General features: G+C 33.4%; 1 protein-coding gene across 2 annotated transcripts; it reads right to left on the reverse strand.

Annotated features, from left to right (window-relative positions):
• Positions 1–3,922: 3,922 nt before the first annotated feature.
• LOC110410319 (uncharacterized) lies at positions 3,923–21,138 on the reverse strand. Of its 2 annotated transcripts, none has more exons than XM_021419957.2 (25): positions 20,920–21,138; positions 20,680–20,800; positions 20,541–20,603; positions 20,358–20,459; positions 20,063–20,231; positions 19,796–19,894; positions 18,964–19,113; positions 16,823–16,862; positions 16,543–16,600; positions 16,332–16,414; positions 15,722–15,820; positions 15,480–15,595; positions 15,262–15,383; positions 14,560–14,630; positions 13,541–13,646; positions 12,785–12,924; positions 12,480–12,638; positions 12,298–12,401; positions 10,049–10,224; positions 9,054–9,243; positions 7,955–8,054; positions 6,780–6,948; positions 6,305–6,387; positions 6,102–6,178; positions 3,923–4,471 (listed from the first exon to the last, which is right to left on the reverse strand). In XM_021419957.2, exons 1-25 carry the CDS (start codon positions 20,968–20,970, stop codon positions 4,300–4,302), a joined length of 2,820 nt encoding a protein of 939 aa, XP_021275632.1. In that variant the 5' UTR covers positions 20,971–21,138; the 3' UTR covers positions 3,923–4,299. The 2 variants fall into 2 exon arrangements, with proteins under 2 accessions (XP_021275632.1, XP_021275633.1); XM_021419958.2 differs by having other exon boundaries at positions 15,262–15,380; positions 20,920–21,137.
• Positions 21,139–22,125: the final 987 nt, after the last annotated feature.

A 22,125-nucleotide genomic window follows, 5' to 3' on the forward strand; every position in this document is an offset into this window, starting at 1 on the left:
ATGTAAGAAGGTATCGTATCCCATTAGGAATTGTGCCTAAATTTTGACTAAGTATAAAAATTATAGCACCCTAGTCTTATCCAAACAAACTAAATTTTGAAAATTAATTAAAGGAAAAATTTAATTAACAATGCTAAACTAAGAAATGAAGACTAAGAATTACTAAAAGAGCAGTTGATTGAAAGCCTAAGATCATGGTATTCCTCAACAATTCATTTGGAAGTAATCTCTCTCTTTATACATAAATCAACGGGTTAAATTATTAGCCTAAAGTCCATATTTATCTACAAGTCTTTCTCTAGCTCTTGTACAAATACCTCTCATAATTAACTCATTATATGTCTATATGAATCTATTAAGGAAGGTTCATTAAGCTTATGCTCTAAATTTGGCTACATGTGGCACTTAAGTATATTGCCATCATAAATACTAATCAAATCACCTAGTCTCTAAGTGGAATAAACACATGCTATTCAAATCTTAGTCTATTTTCAGCTCCCGCCGTCAAGTTGCATTTAGAGACCCAAATCAATCTAATTGTTGATCAATCAATTAGAAGCAATAAGCATAGTTTTGAAATAAACAAGCCAATACCCATTAATAATAAGTAAAAGAGAGAAAATATCCAAATTACATGTTGAGATCAACCACGATCCTAGAAAAATCAATTTACTTCATAGTTTCTACAACAAACATCAACATCTCAAGAAAATAAACCATTTTTGCAACCAAAAAAAGAAAAAGAAAGGCAAATCTAGAAAAAAAGCTTATTTCAAAGCTCGATCTTCCTTGATTTCTTCCCCTTTCTTCTTTTGTAAAAGGTCTCTTTTTCTCCAGAAAGTGTCTCTAAAGAACCCCATACCCCTTTTTAGCCTTTGAAAAAGTACTATTTATACCTCTCTTGAAAGCCCTAAAATAAAAAAAAAATCAAAAAGTACAGATTTTTAAAGGTCACATGTTGGCGTCACAGCACCAATTGGTTTTTCTATTAAGGGTTGTGGCATCAAGGCACCATGGCCTTGGGTGGTTGGTGCCGCAGTGCCTTACTCTCTCTAAATTGTATGGGGTGTGGGGGCATCCCAACGCCACAGCCACGACCACTCACGATTGCAGCACCAAGCTCTCTTATGTTGACCATACTGCAAACCCTTCTATTACAATATGATTTTCTCCTATTTCAAAATTGATCTAGGCAAAATAGTAACATAAATGTTTTAGCTCTACCAATTATCTTTTCGTTGGTCCAAGAATCATATTGATTAGACTTCTGTAGCATGAGTTATACTCGAAAAACCACGGCATATTTAGGAGACACCTTTAGCCATACTTGCATTTTTCTTTGCCACTTGACCTCTTTTATTTTTAAGACCTTCGAGACATAGGAACTAAATCAGTCATAGCTAAAAATAGGCATTTTTGACATACAAATGAACTAAAATAACTTGAATTAACTTTGCATAACATTCTTTAAAATAATTAAAGAAAAACAATGAAAATTACCTAAAGTTGTACCTAAAATTCATAAATTTAGCTATTTTAGTATCCAAAATGTGGCAAGATTAACTCTATATAATAGAGTTATCAACCTGCAAAAAAGAAAAACAACCAACTGAAACCTTAAACAAAATAAAACTACAATCGAAGAAATAGAGATAAGGTAAGAGAAAATAACAAAAAAGTCGAAGAAGAAGAAGAAGAGATATGAGGGAATGAAAAGAGCAAATGAAACAAAGTAAGAGAGAAATTTTTTGAAGAGAGATGAAGACAAAGAAACCAAAGTGAAACAAAAAGACCCAAAAAAAAACCACCATGAAAATACTGAAGTGAAATGAATAAAGGAGTGAGCAAATGGGTGGATTGGGTGGTTTGATCCACCATACCTAAAGACCAAATAGACCAATCATTTTTAAAAAATCGACCAAAACTGACCAAATATAATGGAAACCAAACCAACCAAACATAGACTTGGTTTGGTTAGTCCGATTTTGAACCAAGGGACCAAAATTTTATCACCTTTTTTCTATAAATTATAATATTAAAACTTATAAACTTTATCTATAATTATATATATATATGAAATTAATAATAAAACTTATATGTTATAATGTTTGGTATCAAAGTTTGCATAAATAATAACTAATTATAAACAATATGTTATAAAACCTAAGGTGAGTGCTAATAAACTTATTAAGAGTAATCATATAAATAAAGTTTATTATAACTTATAGTAATGCTTATGTGTAAATTAAATATAATGTATACACATAATATATTACATTGTTATATATATAATTAATGATACAAATTATATGTTAAAATGTTTTATATAATCATATGAATAAAGTCTATTATAAGTTATAATAATGCTTATGCATAAATTAAATATGTATATATAATATATGACTTTATTATATATATAATTAATAACATAACTTATATGTTATAATGTTTTATATCAAAGTTTGTATAAATAATAACTAATTATAAACAAGATGTTATAAAATCTAAGGTGATACAATAAAGTTATTAAATATAATCATATAAATAAAATTTATTATAAATTATAGTAATGCTTATGTATATGTATATATAATATATTTATATACATAAATATATATTCGTACCATTTTATATTACAAAACTTTACTAAAATGTAATAATTATAGCATATTAATATGCAGGATATTTACTATCATATATTATAATATTAACATATAACTTATATCATTTAAAATATATAACTTGTAATTTCATATTAATACAGATTTATGAATAAATAAATATATATAATTAATATTAAATTACTATGATTATGATTTGTATACGTACATACAATACCCTAATATATTTTAAATATATTATTAATCAAGTTTACTATCAATTTTTCTTAATATGTAAAAAAAATTATATATATGACTATATATATAAATATATAAAAAATTAGTTTGAATTTTTTGGATGGATTGGTCCAAAAATTTTAAAACCGAGAATCGACCAAAAAATCAATTAGATCAATGATCCAATGAACCAATTAGACCGAATCATTTTACCAAAATCACATTTGATTTGAGTGGGTAATTGACCTAAATTGATTTTGCTCACCCTTAAGAGTGAGAGAAAGCAACAAAAAACTATAATTAGTAACAGGCCACAACTACCAAAAAACCCTTAACCTATACGTTAGAAAGACACAAAAGCTGCCCTTTTTTACAAAATGCCATCTACATCTCAAAATTCAAACCAAAATCAATCACATGTCCTTCAACTGCAACACCAAGTTTGATTCAATTGACCCCATTTAGGATCAATTTATTATATAGTATAGATTTTCAAATTCAAAGATTTATTGAATTTTTATTTAGCAGTGAAATTTTAAAATATTTATATAAAAATTTGTTAACTTAAATTCATCTTTTTACACCCTTTCAAATATATAAATAGATTAAATCTCAACTAATTTTTACATAATATGTGGATCTGATTTTCAAAATTTATAAACAACTAAATCCAAATAATCCACATTCTCAAAAAATTATGTTTTCAAACATAATCTTGTGTCCTCGTCGTTATGGTCTTGGCTTGGCATTATCTTGTGCTGGAAACCAATAGGGCAAGTCTTGCCTCATTTCGACCCAATTATCTTAGGCAACGAATGTCCCCTATAAAATTAATGTTTCGGGGTGACTTTTAGAGAAGTTTTTTCTAAAGATAAAAGAAAGAGGCTTCACAGAGTGTGTTTGATGAGGCAACCCGGGACAGCAGCAGAATGCCCACGCGTTCCATTCACTTCTTCCACCTGATTATGCACTAGTTTCTGAGGAATTTATAAACACGCTCACCGACCAGCCGCAATTCAAGCTGATAGGGACACTGTCGACCTTTCAACTTGCCTCAGAAAATACAAGATGGAGACGGTGAAGGCTTGGAAAATTTCAGTTTTGATACCTCATCAGTGACAAATGAGTATTACAATTAGCTTACGTATAAAGCTGCTGTCTCTTGGCAATATCTTTACCCATGTTACAAATGACAATGTTTAGATCAATATTCTAGGTTTAATGAAAAGAACGGTACCAAAAACTGAGAAGCAACTGCTGCTATATGCTTTTGGTGTGCTCACCATTTTGCCACTTTCTCATTTCTTTTCTTTCTCTGATCAACTATCATTTCTAACAGCTGTGTACATCAAACTATGTGTGATTATCAGGGGAAAATTTTTGTTCTCATGAGAAATCTACAAGAAGCTTTGAGACAATTGCTGCCACTATTTTGCGACCATGACATCAGCTACAAATTAGCTCAGTTGATTTTAGGTTTTGGTCGTCTTGGCTTTAGCACAATATATAGAACACCAAGAACAATCAAGAAAGCAGGAATTGTTGTCACATCAAACTCCACATCTACTTTTCTCTCTTTTGTGCACTGAATCGGGTGAAGAAGGGATATGGTTGCATTGACTTGATCAACAAACCTGCAAAAGAAAATGAAATTACGAGATCAGCCCCAAAACTTTTAACTGCTTGCAAATCATTGCTCTAACTATTCAGGAGAGAGAGACCCTGAAGAACAGACGAACTACAAAAAAGTGTATAGCATAAGTGGGATTGTTGGTCATCATTTGTGCTCAAACAACCAATTAAGACAGAGAAGCGTCCTCTGTCCCACAAGAGCCACAAGCTGCAATTCCCAGAACCAAGGAGCCAGCGAAACAAGAAGTCAGTCTATACATGGAGGCATTCACTTACTGCTCTTAGAGGTACAAACCCAAAATTGATATCTTACAAGAAGAAAATACACACACACACACATAAAGGAGAACAATTTTCCGCCAATGTGAGATAACAGTTCCTATTTCCCACATTGTTTTTGAGTGAATGGGAGGAAAGAGAGTAAAATGCTTCTAAGTGGCTTCTTAACTTCGTGGCAAAGGCACATTAGCCAGATCGATTGCCATGCTTCTCCATAAAGCACAGTTCAAATTCTCCATCTTTCCCCCTCCCATCCTGCCCGGAATTAGCTATTAGAAACGAACACAAGGAGAGTGCTCCTAATAATTTTCTTTCACTAGTTCATTTCAAGATCCCAAAGTTTCTTGAGGTTTCAGGTTCTTAATTAGGATCGACCAGAATTTCAACAGGTCATTTCAGTTCCATATAAACAGATGAATAAAATATACAGCCTCATGAATGGTCAAAATACCATTATTGAATTAATAATTGAAGTTCAGCTCATAACAGTAAAACCCTTGATAATGAATTAATCAAACCGCAATCAAATTAAATATCATAAAAATCTAAATCCTAGAAGATCTTTTGCATTTTTTCAATGAAACAGAAACATCGTACCATCAAATTCAGCAAAATGAATGGCTATTAAGAAATCAGAAAATACTACCGCAAAAATAGAACCATCATCCAATGAAATATTATAAACATATAAATCACACTTTTCACATACAAATATCATACCATCAAAATGCTTACTTCTAAGAGATCAGAAGATATTACAAAAAATTTGGTCATTTAGCAACAGTAGAAAAAGATTATGGAGTCACAGATACCATGCAAGTTGCCCAGAGCTTAATTGTACAACCCACCAATTCAGTTAATTGATTAAACAAAGTCAAATAAGCATCTCCATCAACAACATGCAGAGGACCAAAAAACATGAAACTTGAAGGCTGCATAAAAACAACTGCACAGAATATTTGCTTTCCTATTTTTATTTGCTTAGAGTTGCTTGAAGAGATTTATGTGCTTCAACTCATGTTCATCCCGGTACTTACATGTTAAAAGATTTCCCATCCTTTTACATGTTCTCAATAAGTATTTTTCTCATATTTTTCAGAAAGTATCACTTAAGAATTTCACTACACCACTTAATATTAAAGCAACACGCAGATACTCAAACTTTAAATATTAATAAAAAAATGCATCAGTTGCAACCGGCCACGAGCTCGTTCATCATAAGAAGCCTTCGTTTTCTAAATGACAAGATTAATCAATGCAATAAAGAAAAGAATTTATCTGCATAACTATTTAGCTATTTAACCAAATAAATAGAAGGGCAGCAAATAATGAAAAATGTTTAGCAGGCCAAACCCTTTGGTTGCTTCCTCTAAGGTATACAGCAGTCTCATGGCATCTACATAACGCAATTCTCCAGCAATAGTTGAAACCTGAAAAAGAGAAATGTACGTTAGCCTGTGAAGTAAAAGTCACCATCAACAGAAAAGTATAACGTGGTAGTAATTGAATTGATTGAGTAATATTAATCAAAGATTAAAATAAGCAAGTGCACTCACTCTTCTCCACAAGCTGACAACATAATTATACTTGTTCACTAGCTCACGCTCCTGGGATTGAAAGAGTTTAAAGGTTTTCTCAGCTGCTTTTTGTTAAGTCTCCCTTTGTAGAAACTCCATTTTTACCAAGTCAGGACTAAAGACAATCTAAAAGCAATTCTTGATTCAAAAGATGAAAGAAATAAATAATAGCAAGGTTTCAAGTATAAGAATTGTTAACTTAAAAACTAGTCTAACTGCAGAAACATTTTCTCATGGAACATTCATGCCATAATATACAGTACAAAGATAAGAAATAATAGGTATCAAACCCACAGCCCGGCTATACCCAAAACCCCAAGTCTATGATATGATTAGGGGATTATGAAAAGGTCACCTTCCTTGCATAATTTTATGTGTGAGCATGTGGTGTGTCATGTCTGGGTGCATGCATGCTATGCTTCTCAATTATTTATTTGCCACAAAAAAAGGATACTTGTACGCTCCCAGAGTAGAAGGTGAATGGCTGAATTGACCAGTTGTATCGACTCCTCAAGAGTTGTTATGATGTAGCTCCGAGCCATTGCATCTGATTGAAATTTTGATATGTGCCAACCTTGAGAAGTAATGGAGAAAGGGTTGCAACCCACCGACCATATCCAATCCTATCAAAAAACAAGCAACAAAGCTTGTTCATATTTTTTAGGGTGACCCTACTTCCCCGCTTACTAAAGCCTCTTCATTGCATATGTCATTATAGTACATGGGACTCACATGTTAAGCTAAGGACATAACATGCATCAAACAATCAAGTGTATGTGGGAATAAGGCAACCCAATTATTTATACATACTGTATTGACATATCAAGACCACCCATGGAGGCATTTCCTTTTTTTTTTTTTTCTGGCAGGTGTGCTAGGCCCTTGCTGTAGCACAAGGTGGGGGTAACAACACTGAAGGATACCCCCACCTCTGTGGCAAGCTACTATATGGGCCCTTCCCTACAAGGGGTATTATATCAAGTGAACCTGTACGCTCATGTGTTAGCAGATTCTAAACAGATAAGAGGAAATACCATACTCTCGTTTCTTCAGAAAAGAAGTTATCAGATATTACACTTAGTATCAACTGAACCCATAGGTCTCATGTTATCAGATTATAAAGTGATAACATGAGATACTACACTTGATCTTAGACTTTTTATCCTTTTTTTGGAAGTCATCAGATACTACACATAATCTTAGTCAAAAAAACATGTTCAAACAACCTGTGCCTATTTTAGGTGTTTCCATTTCATGTTCGGGAGGGATAGACACAGATAGTGAGTGGCAGATCAGACAAACACAAATATGGGTGTACATGTGCATAATGTGCTGCATCCACACGCACATCTGTGTGTGTGTATAAGAAAGCAAGAAGCGAGGGATGAAAACAACATGCACATCTGAACATATAGATAGAACTTGAAAGGATTTTATGATAAACGTGAATTGAATTTCCTCCACCAGGCCCCCCACAGAGAAGGAAAAGGCAAATTTAGACCATTATTCCCTTTGCTTAAATTTCCTAAGACTCTTAAAAATGGAGAAAAGGGATTGTTAAGGTTGACTCCAAGCATTTGCACTTATAAATCACAGGTGAGATTTCAAGTACATCTAAAATTTGCAAACCTCAATTGCAGTTTCATGGGCATGACTGTAGACAAAATGAAGGGGAAGCAAACCAGCCAGATGTTCAGAAACAGCAGCCAAAGCAGGCTTGACGGGCCTCCTGATTGCAGGGAAAAGAACAAAACAAAATAAAGATTAACAACGATCATGCATCTATCAGGTAATATGCTGCATGATTCATCAAATTTTTAAGTAGCGAAGGAAAATAAATGATACATTAACATACAATTGCTCTTTGGATTAATATAGTTCATAATGCAATGTCATTTAAAATAATCCTCTAAGTACACTAGGAAAAAACAATATCCAAAAACCAGCATCTTCAGCTTTTGCAACTATTTTAACCCAAAGCAACTTCATTTTTCTTTTTATGAGATTACATGTACAGGTAGAAATAGCAATTAAACAACCAAAATACATACGACAAAATTATTATATTCAATAGAAGAAACAAAACAAACAAAACAACAAACCAGCATAAAGGTAGAAAATTCCAGCATAAGCTGGACAACCCACACATGATGGGACTTAAATTTGAGACCTAAAGGTTCCAAGGCCGCTTCCCTGCGACTGAGACAAGGCCTCATAGGCGACCAAAAGAAACTTCATTTAGATATTCAATCAATAAGAGCGCAACAAGCTAATGCTTAGTCATTCTATGTCCAAGTATATAACAGAACATATGGCATAACTTGGCATAGCAGTGCTGCAAATAACATAGCAAACTTAAAAAAAGAATCCAATCTAGACAAACGGAACTGACAGTCTAATAGCAAGCTAGCTGTATCGAAAGATTAAAAGTTTAACAATAACTTCTTGACACTAGTTTTTACTTTTTACTAGTCAAGCCGATTGATAACTAAATCCTTAAAGGGGAGAACAGTTAATCAACTCAAATAGCAACAAATAAGTAGCAAGACAAACAATGCCAACTCTACTAGTAAAAACTAATCACTGTTCAAGCCAGCATAGGTTTTTCCTTCTGAGATATAATGCATGATGTAGCATAGCTAAAGGATGAACCCCCTCCCTTCTTTTATTTGTTGAAAAACACACACACCAACACCACCAACAACAACAAATAATGCCAGAGACAAACCTTAAATCCCACAAAAGCGATTTTCCATTACACTGCAGATGGCTCTCCCAGGATGAGGACTCTGATTGGACAACAATAACCATATCAGAAAGTGCCTTGGCCTGATAATGTTTGTCTACTAACAACGGATCAGTATGAATGAACCAAAAGATCGGAACTTCCAAGGTGGACCGGCTATGAGCATGTGATCCTGCATTATTTAAGAATCAAGTGTAATATTAAATCCAAAAGACAAAAACCAAACCACCAGTAATTTAACTTGGCTCCTACAAGTGAAAATGATACATGCCAGGTCATGAGGTCACATAAATACACCCTCAAATCCATATATTGAACGTCCACAGCTCATGCAATTTCAGGAAAAAGAAGTTTTGACATTCAAAATATTGATGCTCAAAGGTTTTTAATTCCCAAAATATTGTAAAAGCTTTGCTGAAAATTATTTTGGAAGTTAGAAGAAGTAAGAGCTTGAAGTGTTCAAAAAAGGGAGAGGGACAGATTTAAAATGTCGCAAAATGGAATGTTGACCAGTCAACTTGGAGCAGAGGGAGTAATAAAGTTTCCTATGGAATCAAGGGGCAGATATTTTAGGGATTTGTGAGTGGCAATATAAAACCAAATGAACAATAATGTCATGTAAGGAAGTAAATAAGGCTCCTTCAATGCATTTAGAGGAAAACTAGAATTGTAATTGCCATCTGCCACAGTAGCAGGGAAACTGAAACCAAACGGTTTTCAGAATAACAAACTAGAACCACCATCATAGGAAAACAATGCAAAACTGTTGCAATCTTTTCTTGTATTTCATAAAAGAAACAATTAATCAGACAGAAAAAGGGCATATTAGGATTTAAAGTACAAATAAAAGATATTAATGTTATTCAGCAATTAAGATCAAAAGTTTTTTATTTCACTGTGGATAGTCATCAAAATGACAATTCCAAAACCAAATTGATTTTATTCCCTCAGTGAGCAACTTGAAGACAGTAGATGACCTTTGAGAGATCCATGATTATTCAGCCTCTGCAACTGATGCTGGAGAATTGAAGAATCAAGATAGGAACGGATAGTTTTCCTATATGTTCCATTGACAAGCAAAAGTGGAACAGCTGCTGCTCGTCGTGCCACAGAAAATGCCATTGCCAAAGCAGGATCCTCTGAAAGTGATAACCTATAACTCTTACAAATTAGTCAACTAGGAACCAAATAAATGTAACAAAGACTACATCAGAATAGCAATAAATGAAGCATAGAATTCCTACACATCATTTCATGCAGCAACCTGAAAATATAGAATGATATGGGCAGCACTGCTGCATTGGTTTATTGAAATGGTTGGGGGTAAGCATTTGGGCAGAGATCTTCAATCCCAAGTTGTAGACTCTCCCATGCAAAACATGAGGCTAATCAAGGGATTAAACTAATTAAGATTCTATTTTGGTTTATTGTTGTGTTCTACAGGCATAAGTCTTAGATATATGTTTGAGTTAATTACACATTTGGTTGCCCAATTACAGTAAAACTGTCAGTTTGGTACCTGAAGTTTAAAAATACATGATTAGGCATTCAAATATTACTTCCATTAAACAATTTGCACCTTTCACTAATGATGCTATTCAAATGGGAGACGCCAAAAAACAGTGAATAAGGATGCTCCATGTGTCTAAAAATGTCACATCATTTCACCTTTTTAGATTTTTTTAAATTTTTTATTTTTGAAATTAAAAATACAAAATAATTTGGAAAAAGAAAATAAAAAATATATTTTTTCATGAAATTTTTACTTCAAAATTAAAAATAAAAGAAATTGGAAAATCAAACAAATTTTAAAAAAAAAAAACCTTTTTTACTTTCAAAATTAAGAAATAAAAAACTGGAAAGAGAAAATTTCAAAAAAAAAAAGAAAATTCAAATTCAAAAACTTAAAAACTAAAAAACTAAAAAAAAATGGAAAATTAAAGAGAGAAAGAGAGAGAGAGGGAGAGGAGTCAAGGGAGAGAAGGAAAGGGAAGAGAGAAAGATGGGAGGGGTCAAGGGTGAAGAGGAGGGCGGCCAGTCATCGATCTGGCCAGCTCAAGGCAGATGGCCCAATCTGCCTCGGACCAACCAGCCCTCCTCCTCCCCTCTCTCTCTCTCTCTCTCTTTCCTCTCTTTCCTCTCCCTCTCTCACCCCAATTTTTGCTTTTTGTTCTTATTTTTTCTTTTATGTTTTAATTTCAAAAATAAAAATTCCAAAAAAATAAATAAATGCCATAGCATTTCCAAACTGTATGCATTTTATTGGCTGTATTTTGCCACATCAATAAATGGTGCAAACTATTTTGAACAAGTAAAATTTGAGTACCTAATTGCGAATTTTTACATTTCAAGCATCATATCGACAATTGCACTATAGTTCGGGTGCCAAACACATAATCAACCCTTTAAATTTCTTCAACTGAGAGTTGTAAGTTATTTTATTTTTCTGTTTACTGAGTTTATGTCAAGGGTATTATTAAAAAATTTTCCAGCTTGCTGGAAATTTCAGTTCTCTTCTCTAAGAACTTTGTTTGAGTTTTCACTGTCCTAATAGGCTTTCTTTTAAGTTTAGTTTGTTATTTTTTCTATTTGTAGTCCAAGTATAGTCATACTTCGAATAGGAGTTATAATTCTTTTAGAATTAGGGTTGGTAGGAGCCTATATAAATATCAAGGTACCATTTCTTTTTTTTTTCTATGATAATGGTACTCTTTCTTTTGGAACACAAATTGTTACAGGAGATTTTTCAGCATTGTTGCTATTGTGCTCATGATGAAAACAACCTTAGGTGTGTGACTCCCAAGAACCCTAGTCTCTCCCTTTAAAGCACCCATGTTCTTTTCAGAATGTCCACCCTTGTACATTTTTTCTAAAAACAATTAGTGATTGCAATCCTAAAAGTTCTTACATGTTTTATCTTCATCACAAAACCCTCACTAATTCTCATTTCAACACTACATGCTTTCTCCAATACTAAACTCTCTTTTCTAATCCATTCAGTATGAAAACGTTTATTTTAATTTTAAAATTAATTCCACTGCATATCCTTCAAATCCTATAAATATAAATGAAATCGTAGACTTAGGTGCCAAAAAGACAACCAGATTTATACAGTGTCATCATGCGAAACAAATAGTTTAGAACAGAAATTAAAAAAAATAAAATATACGTAAAAAAGAAGAATACGAAACAAAATATGAAACATAGAATGATTCAGAATGCATACACATCCTGACTGAACATGACTTTCTGTGAAGGTATCAACAAAGAGGAAAGCCCATCCTGGAGAGCCTTTAGGTCCACTGGCAATTGTTTAATATGTCGAACTTTCTGCATCAGTAAAGTTAGAAAAAAACAATTTAGTATTTTTAATAAATGATCCTTGGAAATTTATGACACACACCATACCTCTTGTGTGATGAAAAACAATTGGTACGAAATCTTCTCATAATAATGGAAAGCACCATCAGCAACTGAAGGAGATATGATGTGTCTCACAGATCCCCATAGGGTCGCACCAAGGTGTGCAAGGAAAGTATCCCGGGCAACTGTGTAGTTTTGGAAATCCTGCACAGAAACAACTCAATGCCAACGAACTACAATTTCTCATTTCAGGACAACCATAGCTTGAATTTTGGTGTCATTACTATAGATGACCCCTACATGTCCTAAAGAAAATGTCACACTAGTATTTTTCAAGGAAAGATGGATACCTCATGAGTATCACTGAACAAATTCCAGTTCTCCATTCGTTTTAAAGCATCTATAGCCTTCCTCCGGTGGCTTTCATCATATTCTTCACCTTCAAATGACTGAAGTTCATCTTTTAAATCCCGCATTCTCTCATCAAGCTCTGAAATCATAAATCTTGGAAGTTGCATAAACTTAACAGATATTTCAAATTAAAAATTTGCAAAATATAAAATGCATAGCACCATAACCCTTGCATAAAAACAATTTTAAAGGACATTGAATTTTATGAAACCATTATCTTAGATGGACTCAGCCCAACAAAATAAACAAAAACAATAATTAAGAGAACAAATATGTAATGAGAATCATTTAGGCAGTTAAATCTGAAAGAATGATTTTAGATTTCAGACTATAGATTGTCCATTGCAAATAAAACAAGTGACTCAAAGTAAAGATTTCATTGCAAAAGCATGAGGGGACAAAACAATAAATCTTCATTGTAAAAAATCTCAACAAGAATGGCCTACCTTAAAACCACCTACCGACCACACTAATAACCTATGTTGCTTTGACTATTCGTGTTCCTTAAAGCACCCGTGTTGAATACATATCCAACAACTCAAAGTGGGCTCTAGGAGGAGGTATAGCCCTCCAAATATAAGGAAAACATAGGATAATGTCCCTAGAGCAACATATCATGCCTTGCCCGGCAGTTTTCCTAAAAAACTGGTCAGAGAAATATTAGCAATTCAAGGTAGAAATAACATGAAGCCTACCTTCACAAAGAGCGAGCTTGACTCTCCTTCCTTTGCAATGCTTGAATGCAAAAAGCTCATAGATATCAATCTCTGCTAGAAGAATATCAATTGCCTGATGATCCTTCTGCAATATTAAAATGCAGAATCAAATAAAGCAGAAAACTGCAGAAACCTAACAGAGAGAGAAGCTTCAATTATGTATAAGCCTCCAAAACAGTAGAGAAATTAGTTATCAGTGTAAGCTTATCTTTGATAGAGGTCTGCCTAAAGAAGAATATGCTCCATCTAGAGATGAAGAACCCATTGAGCACAAACAACAGTCAAATCAACAACACCAACAGAGACTATTTTAAGGGCACATCAATGGCTTCCAATCTTATGAATATACTAATAAACCAATGACTGCCAAAGTCACAGAACGATAACTGATACACTGACACACTATGCAAGTGTTCAGACATCATAAAATCACATAAATTACGACTAATTTTCTTTTCTATATTTTTTTCATTTACGCAAAACTTGTCTTAAGGAAACAAGGAGCATGCGGAAAAAGTGAGAGAAAATTCTGTTTTCAATACCAAAAGGGTTATATTACGCAAAAATTGACACAAATGGAGCTATAATTTAGGAAGAGAAGAGGAAGATATCAAGAAAAAAATTACCACTTTACAGGAAAATGTGAAAAGCTTCAATACTTGATGAGAAAAGACAAAATAGATGAACTCATCCATAAGTATATATATGTAATGTGTTCTAGATAAATAAACAAATACACACACTCAACTTCCAGCACCTTGAATCTTTATTGAAGCAATGCACTGAAAAATGAAACCCTTTAGATAACTAACTTTCGACTGACAAGATACGAACCCTATATGAATTTCATTATTAAAAATAAAGAAACACTCTCCTTAGTTCAAATACTACCATGACTCTGTGATGCATATAAAGCAACAGTTTCTACCGTTCATATGAGCATGTGTGAGTTAGCATCTACGTATATTCACATGAACATGCATATAAAGTAAACATACATCACCAAATACAGCAAACTTTTCCTGAATTGCATCTTGCAAGCGATCTTCAGCTTCATCTTCAGAAATTTCTACTTGCCACAACAAAAATAAAAGTAAGTGCAGATTGAAGGAAAACAAATAAAAATAATAAAACATACAGATAAACACAATATGAGATAAGAAGGTTGATTATGTATGATCTAGTATGTGACAGTTGCAACATGTGATGTAATAAACATTTTAGAAATCCCAATTAATTAAGCAGTTATCATTAAGACAGCAAGCATAATAAAAATCAAAGAGACTAAAGAAAGGTCCACTAAGTTTCCATAGCAGGGCTAACAAATCCATACAGGATGTTAACAAGCAAGAGTACAGTACCATTATGACCATCCTAACAACAAAATAGGAAAGACCAAAGACAGCAAGCATAATAAGAATCAAAAAGACTTAAAGAAAGGTCCACTAAGTTTCCATAGCAACACTAAACAAATCTATACGGGATGTTAACAAGCAAGAATTCAGTACCATTATGGCCAAACTAACAACAAAAAAGCAAAGACCAATTTTCAAGAATTTACCAACAGCAGTTGATAACAAGCGAGCATTAGTTTCATTTACATCTAGGAAAGTTCCAGCATCACCCATATGAATGATTCAAACACAAATTAATAAATAAATGAAAATCTAAACAAAAGAAAAAAAGAATGATTATAGCACCTTCAACAGCACCGATGGTCTTTCCCACATTTGGCAAACTTAATTCTGTTCGCACACCTTCTCCACCAACAGCAGGTCCCCACGAAAAAGGTCCAGCAGTCAAATCGATAAAAGCCCACCTGCTACAATAATATATACATATAGAGACACATTTTTTAGAAAGTCTTTGTAAGAGAAAGAGAGAGAGAGGAAGTAAGTGAAAAGAAGATATTTTGAACCTGTCCTTTCCAATCCATGTATCTGTTAGACATTCTGCATGGTGGTCACTGAACTCCCCAGACCTTAATTCCCTTTCAAGAAGAAGCTTCATATCTTCATTCTTCCCGTTTAATAACTTGAGTGTAAAAAAAATTAAAAAAAAAAAAGGAGAATGTTAAAACAAAAGTTGCAGACTTGTCAATGCCTAATGCTTCTTGACTGTGCATCTAAAAAAAGAGATATGAGAAAAAAGACTAGGTACCTGTAAAACTTTATTCTGAATGATTTCAGCAGTGTCCTTTCCTTGATACAACTTATCAACATTGGTCAGTGCATCTACGCAAATATTGTACCATTCCACCTAAAAATTTTATCAACCATAATAGCCAATGAAAATATATATGAAAGAAAAAAAATGAGGCTCCAAGTTGCCTCTTTGTGAGCAACAAAATATTAACAAATGAGATAGTTTACTCTTAATATAAGCAAAATAAGGATTGAAATTTCTTGCATCCTTTTGACATTAGGATCACTCGACTTTTATAAAGTTTTTAAATTTAAAAACAGGTCAAATATTCAGATATCCATACTAAATCAATAAACTGAATTGGGGAAGTAGAATTAGTTACAAGGCTGAGAATTCAGTATTACAAGTTTACAACCAAATATACTCATTACCAGGTCAAAGTCAAAGGAATGAAAAAATACACCAGGTTCATTACTAATTTTCCGCATACAATAAGCTGTGGCAGGGAAGTAGAATTGGTTAGAACGCTGGGATCAATATTGCAAGTTTACACCAATAAACTCCGATTACCAGATTAAAGTCAACGAAATGAGGCAAACACATAGCATTTGGAAAAGGGACAAACCGTATCAGTTTCTTCTGTAACTGTCCATGCAAACTTTGCCATAGGATGCTTTCCATATAAAGGTTTCTTAATCTTATCAAGAGCTGCAGATTGTTCAGCACTTAATAATATTAATTCTTATAGAAATAGTGTAGGAATAAATTAGCAAGAATCCCAACAACTGCAAAGAAAAATAAAATTAAAGAGAATAAGAACCAGACAAAATTCATACCAAGAACACTTTCTGGAATATGCCCTGACTGAAGAATTTTACTTTGCAGACTCTTATCCTGAAAAATAAAAGTTGAAGTAAAGCAGGTTTTCGAGTATGAATGTACCAGAGAAAATGGAAACAGGCAACAAATATTCTGCTACAAATTCACCAAACTAAAAAAGAATTTAACAAGTACAAAAGGATGATGAAATATATTTTACAATAAAACTGAAAAATGATAATAGATAAAACAAACAGCAACTGGAACAAATAAGCGAGAAAAGAAACTCATATGTACCTCTTTCAGAAAAGTTATTTCTGACTCAGATAAACCTCTCCTGCCAATTATTTTTTTAAAAGTAAAGACTTTAAGATAACAGAAAACAAATAAAATAGATGAATAACTGATAGAATATATAGAAATTGAGTTTAGGTATAAAAATTAGTTTACTACCAGAAGGAGTAACTGATCCATATAAACAAATAAACAAACAAGCTCAATAGTCTGTGTATCTGTGGAAGTAGAGCTGGATTAGAGTCTCACACATTGTAATGATAAGTGAGACTAAGTACAAGTTCAATCATACAGTACTCCAATACCAACAACTTAAGGGGGAACATTAAGAATTTATGTCACCAATTAAATTGTGGGTTAGCCTAGGCAATCTGGAAGGGTGGTTTAACATTGACACTGGAACATGTTAATAGTGTACAAGTTAGTAACACATTGCCTTGCTGTTTGATCTTTGAAGTATAAAAAGATACTTGCTAGGACTGAAAAGTTATGCACCGTGTTCTCAAGATTTCGAGGTTATGGTACGGAAAGACCATTAATAGTGCTTTCTGTATTTATTTATCTTCGTTACGATTATGGGATGTATAGCACTATAGATCACTCACCTCTTCTAAAGGTTACACAAATCCAAACCCCATGTTTTTGTATGGAATTCAGATCAAATAGACAACTCTTATTACAACCACTTTCATGTGCAGATCTAATCCATAAATCAAGCGTGAAATTAACCCTAGATGCCACCATTAAAGAGAGAGCCGGAGGAAGAGTTGTAAGGAAATAAGCAAGAAAAGAGAATGAAGAAAAGGGAGAGAATGGAGAATGGAAAAAAAAGTGAACATGAAGTGAAAAGGTTACAAGGCAATAGATAAAAAATGGAGATAAGGGTATGAAGATTCTGGATCTAGCCCAGTAGAAATGGTGATTCTTTTCCAACAACGCCACATATTGAAGCCTATATAATATTAATATCTCTGTTATATGCCCATGTAAAAGAAACAAAAAGGAATAGCATAGCTGAGCTACTTTGGTTTTGGATCAGCATAGGCCCAATTTGGTATTTAATTTTCTTATTCTGAGCCAATATAAATGCCTCGAAGATTTCTGTCAAACATAAAATATGGCCCAAGTAATTTCATGTTACCTAAAATTTTAAAACGTATCCATGTATGCATATCATTTTTTCAAACACCTTAGCCAGATCCGTGAGTCCAAAATTTTAGAAAATAACAAGTCAAACATCTAGACACATACCCATGACAGACAATGATACCTGAATCCAAGTAACATAGGTTCTTCCAACAAACTTTGTGATATCAGTGCCCTAGCGACCATGCTCAAAGCTTCTTTAGAGCTAAAAACTGGAAAAGATCGTCTCTGTTTCTACTCAACACATAACATGCATGTCATGGCTTGTCACTCATCCAACATGTTGGTGACAAGGAAAAATGCATTTTTAACTGTCTATATAATTAAGTTGCTAGCATTAGGTAAACAGATGAAGAGGAAAGAGAGAACAAAAACAACCTATTTGTGATTGTATTAACCAATTTAGCCAGCAATAATATACATAGTCTCACTCTCAGCCGTTCAAGGAGACTGCATGCAACTCGAATCAGTCCAATTTTCAAAGATGTGCATGTGCAGTGCAGAGAGACTGAGAGAAGTAAAACATGGAATATTAATTCCTATTCACAACTTCCAAAACATGAGATTTTAGGCACACCAACTTCACATGAATTTTAGTCATAAATAGAGGGAATGCATTGAGCGATAGATTCATCCTTCAGAACCAAAATCGATTTTCCAGGTCTCCAACAGTTCTATATTAAACGGATGCTTCAGTCTTAATCAAAAGATCTAGATTTAATAGTAGCACACCACATATTCCACTCTGTTTTATGTAGCCTGCTGCAACATCAAATACCTACAAAGGTAGACCCCACACCAGCTTATGTTGGAAGGCAAAAGGACAGAAATCTACCTCAGTTAGTTGGTAGGAATCATGAAAATGTTAAGAGCAATAGCTGGAACTAAAGGCAGGAGTTTGATGGGCTAGTTCATAAGGATGGTTTATGAATTCGGTCTTGTTTGTCCTAAAAACAAAAGGAAAGAAAATAAAGAGATTTTCTTACTAAAATAAGCACCTGTAGCCGTATTTAGCTTTTTTCGCATCAGGATGGGGATTCAAAATGAAGATGTTATATGCATCTTCAAGCTGCAGGTATTCAACAAGACTGGTGAAAAGAACATCCATCATGTCTGCATCCACTTGCCAAAGAGAATCAGTGCCATCCCTGTCAAGAGTGAGCCATAATAATACTGAATGAAGCCAGAGATGAAATTCAGATTAACAAAACCTAAGCCAACCAAATAAGTTATATAATTTCTAAGAAAGTTTAACAATCTACAAAAAACAGACTGCACATGAAGACTGTGCTCTTAACTCATAAAACTCTTAATTATTGAAAGTTTCCATCAAAACATTTAATATTGAATGTTTTCCTCAACTCATGTGATTTGAAACATCAAAAGTTCATAAATCTGCTAATACGGAACAGAAGGATCCTAAACTTGAATATGCCGCACAATGTAGAACACAATACTGGAGTATGATCCAAACGGTGCTACTAAACATGCAAGTTGCATTGATAGGTCCCCCTATAAGTATAAAAAGTATCAAGAAAGCAAAAATCTACAATTTTATTTTCTCATTTGAATTATATTATAGTCTACCATAATGGTAGTAAGCAATGGACTTTTGAGATGTTTGAGCAAACCATGAAGTATCAAATTCCCAATTTAGCAGTTCCCATGAGCAAACGAGATTTTTCAAGTTAAAAGAAGGAATACATAAGTAAGATTTACGCTTAAATAACCCCCACCCCCCACAATTTGAAATAATAAAAAATAAAGCCATGTTATATGAGTAAGAAAAACAATAAAACAAAAGAGAGTTTGGGTTAGGACATGTTTCACCTGTCACCTGATACATCATCTCTGCGGGCTAAAACATTGATGGCACGCTCAAAGATAGAAGTCACCTTTTCACCCATTTGTATGGCATGGACAGAGAAACTGCAGAAGCAATTAATCATTACAATAACAATAATGAAAACCTCATTTTAAGAGTTTCCTGGAAACAAATCCTGTTTAGCATAACTTTCTAGTTTCTAGATGATGCCAGCATGTGTATAAATCAACAACAACTATCAAAAAGTAAAAAATAAAAACACAAAGTATTACTTGTAATTTATATGACTGATGATGGGAAGATGGTGATGTTGCATTTTATCCATGCTAATTTTGTAAAATGGAGTGAGAAGCTCTCCAATTCGCGGAACTCGTGTATGTGCAAAGATGTGATCGATTTTGGTGAACCACCGCTCTAGTTCTTCAGGATGAAGCTTGAACTCTATTTTACACACACATAAAAGTGATCAAGGAAATATCAGAATTACAAGTATTATTAAAGTGAAAACAAAAAACAAAAATCAATACTTAGTGAAGTAAAAAAGAAAAGTGAAGTTTGGGCTACTACCTTGGTTCCCTTTTCCTTCAAATCCTATAAAAATGAAATTGACAGGAACTGGAAGGTACAAAGACTCTACTTCCATAAGGTTTAGGTAATTTGCAATGTTCCCTGACATAGCGAGACACTCAGATGGTGAATTGAAATGCTATTCCTCAAATGTTAGAGCAAAGCAAAACAAAATTAACGTACCTGCCTTGGTGTAGTTGTGAACACCCATTGAAGAAGGGCTGGTGGTTTCTAAATCATGGAAATCTGTACAAGGAGAGAAAAAGTTCTTGTAAGAACAAAAAAATATCGAGGAAATTCTAAAGAAAAAATGCATCGGTACCTTCACGTATGATAGCCTCACTCCAAAACCTACTCTTCTCTTTAAGATTGAACAAAGAAAAAACCGAAGACGAAGAAGACTTTCCACTCTTACGACTTCCGACTGTGCCTTTTGCGACCAACTGATTATCATCATTACCAAATCAATACAAAAAAACAATAATAATAATAATAATAATAATAATAATCTTTAACACGAAGAAATTTAAAACCCTTTCCCAAGGTGAAAATTTGAAATTACCAGTAAGATTATACAAACAAGGAGCATAGATCTAATTCTATCCATCTTCATTTCCAGTGAGAATCTCACTCTCAGTCCACGCCCAGCTTGCCTGCCCTCTGATTTTCTTCCTTTCTTTTATAAATTTATTAGCACCGACGATGAGAAAGGAGGAGAATTTAAAGGGCACGTCACATGTGCTTACCTGTCAGCTTCCTCCATCTCATCACTACTATTTTACCCATTTGTTATTACAAGTTCAAAAACATTTTTATCTAAATAATTTTTAATTTTTTGACAAATAGGATCATTTTTTTGTTAATGAGGAGGTTTCCAGTGTTACACAGCAGGATTTATAATAGGTGCAGAGTTTGTTTGGGTAATATCATGATTATCTTAAGTGTTTGATTGGTTTTCATTAAAATTTATTTTTTACAATTTTTATTTTTTAAAAATAATTTTTGAGTTTAGACATGTTTATGAAAGAAAGAAAATTATTAAATAAATATTCAAATTAAATAACCCAAAAAAATAATTAAAAATATATCTAAATTTACATATATTAGAAGTTATCTCGAAAGAAAATAATTAAAAGAACAATTGAGTAACACATAGTGATGTAACTGATATTTTACTGGGAGTTGTATTGGATCAAGTTTTGTTTATTTTTTTTCTTTTTCTGATATATTCTCTTGATGATTCTTCTTTTCTTCTCAAATAGTTTACAAGACCAAATCTCCAAATATTCCTTCCACACTCTTCTTTACATACTATTTTTCTCTTTTTTTCCAATTAAATATAATATTTCTCTTTTTTTTACTTGAAATTAATTTTACAGTTTAATATACTCAATCTTCGTGTTGAAACTCTCAATTCTCTCCTTAGTAGACTTGTCAATATGGGTCTAGCCCATCGGGTTGACTCATTTTTAATTAAAAATGAGGTGGGTTGGGTCATAAAATTTAAGCTTATATTAAACCCAAGCTTAAATGGGTTAGCCTGTTTGGGTTAAGGGCTAACCCAGGTTGGTGCGGGCCAGCCTGATGGGCCAAAAGAAAAAAAACGTGTTTGTATTGAATTTTTTGGCTGGCAGCTTGACACCGACGCATGGGCACGGGGCACCGCATGGTTCGCACCGCATCTCTTCAGTCTTTAGTCTTCTCTAGCGAAATCTACTTTCGCAAATCCCCATCCCCATCCGGCCACCGACTGGCCATCCCCATCCCC

Source organism: Theobroma umbraticum, unplaced genomic scaffold (assembly GCF_002168275.2).
Source record: "Theobroma umbraticum cultivar Fairchild unplaced genomic scaffold, ASM216827v3 scaffold_56.0, whole genome shotgun sequence".
NCBI classification, from domain to species: Eukaryota; Viridiplantae; Streptophyta; class Magnoliopsida; order Malvales; family Malvaceae; genus Theobroma; species Theobroma umbraticum.

Coding starts and splice junctions, on each gene's coding strand:
- LOC110410319 (XM_021419957.2), bottom strand. CDS start 20,970: ATGAAGATGGATAGAATTAGATCTATGCTCCTTGTTTGTATAATCTTA. Junction 12,402..12,479: donor TGTTTTTCATCACACAAGAG/GTATGGTGTGTG, acceptor TTACTGATGCAG/AAAGTTCGACATATTAAACA. Junction 8,055..9,053: donor TCGCTTTTGTGGGATTTAAG/GTTTGTCTCTGG, acceptor CCCTGCAATCAG/GAGGCCCGTCAAGCCTGCTT.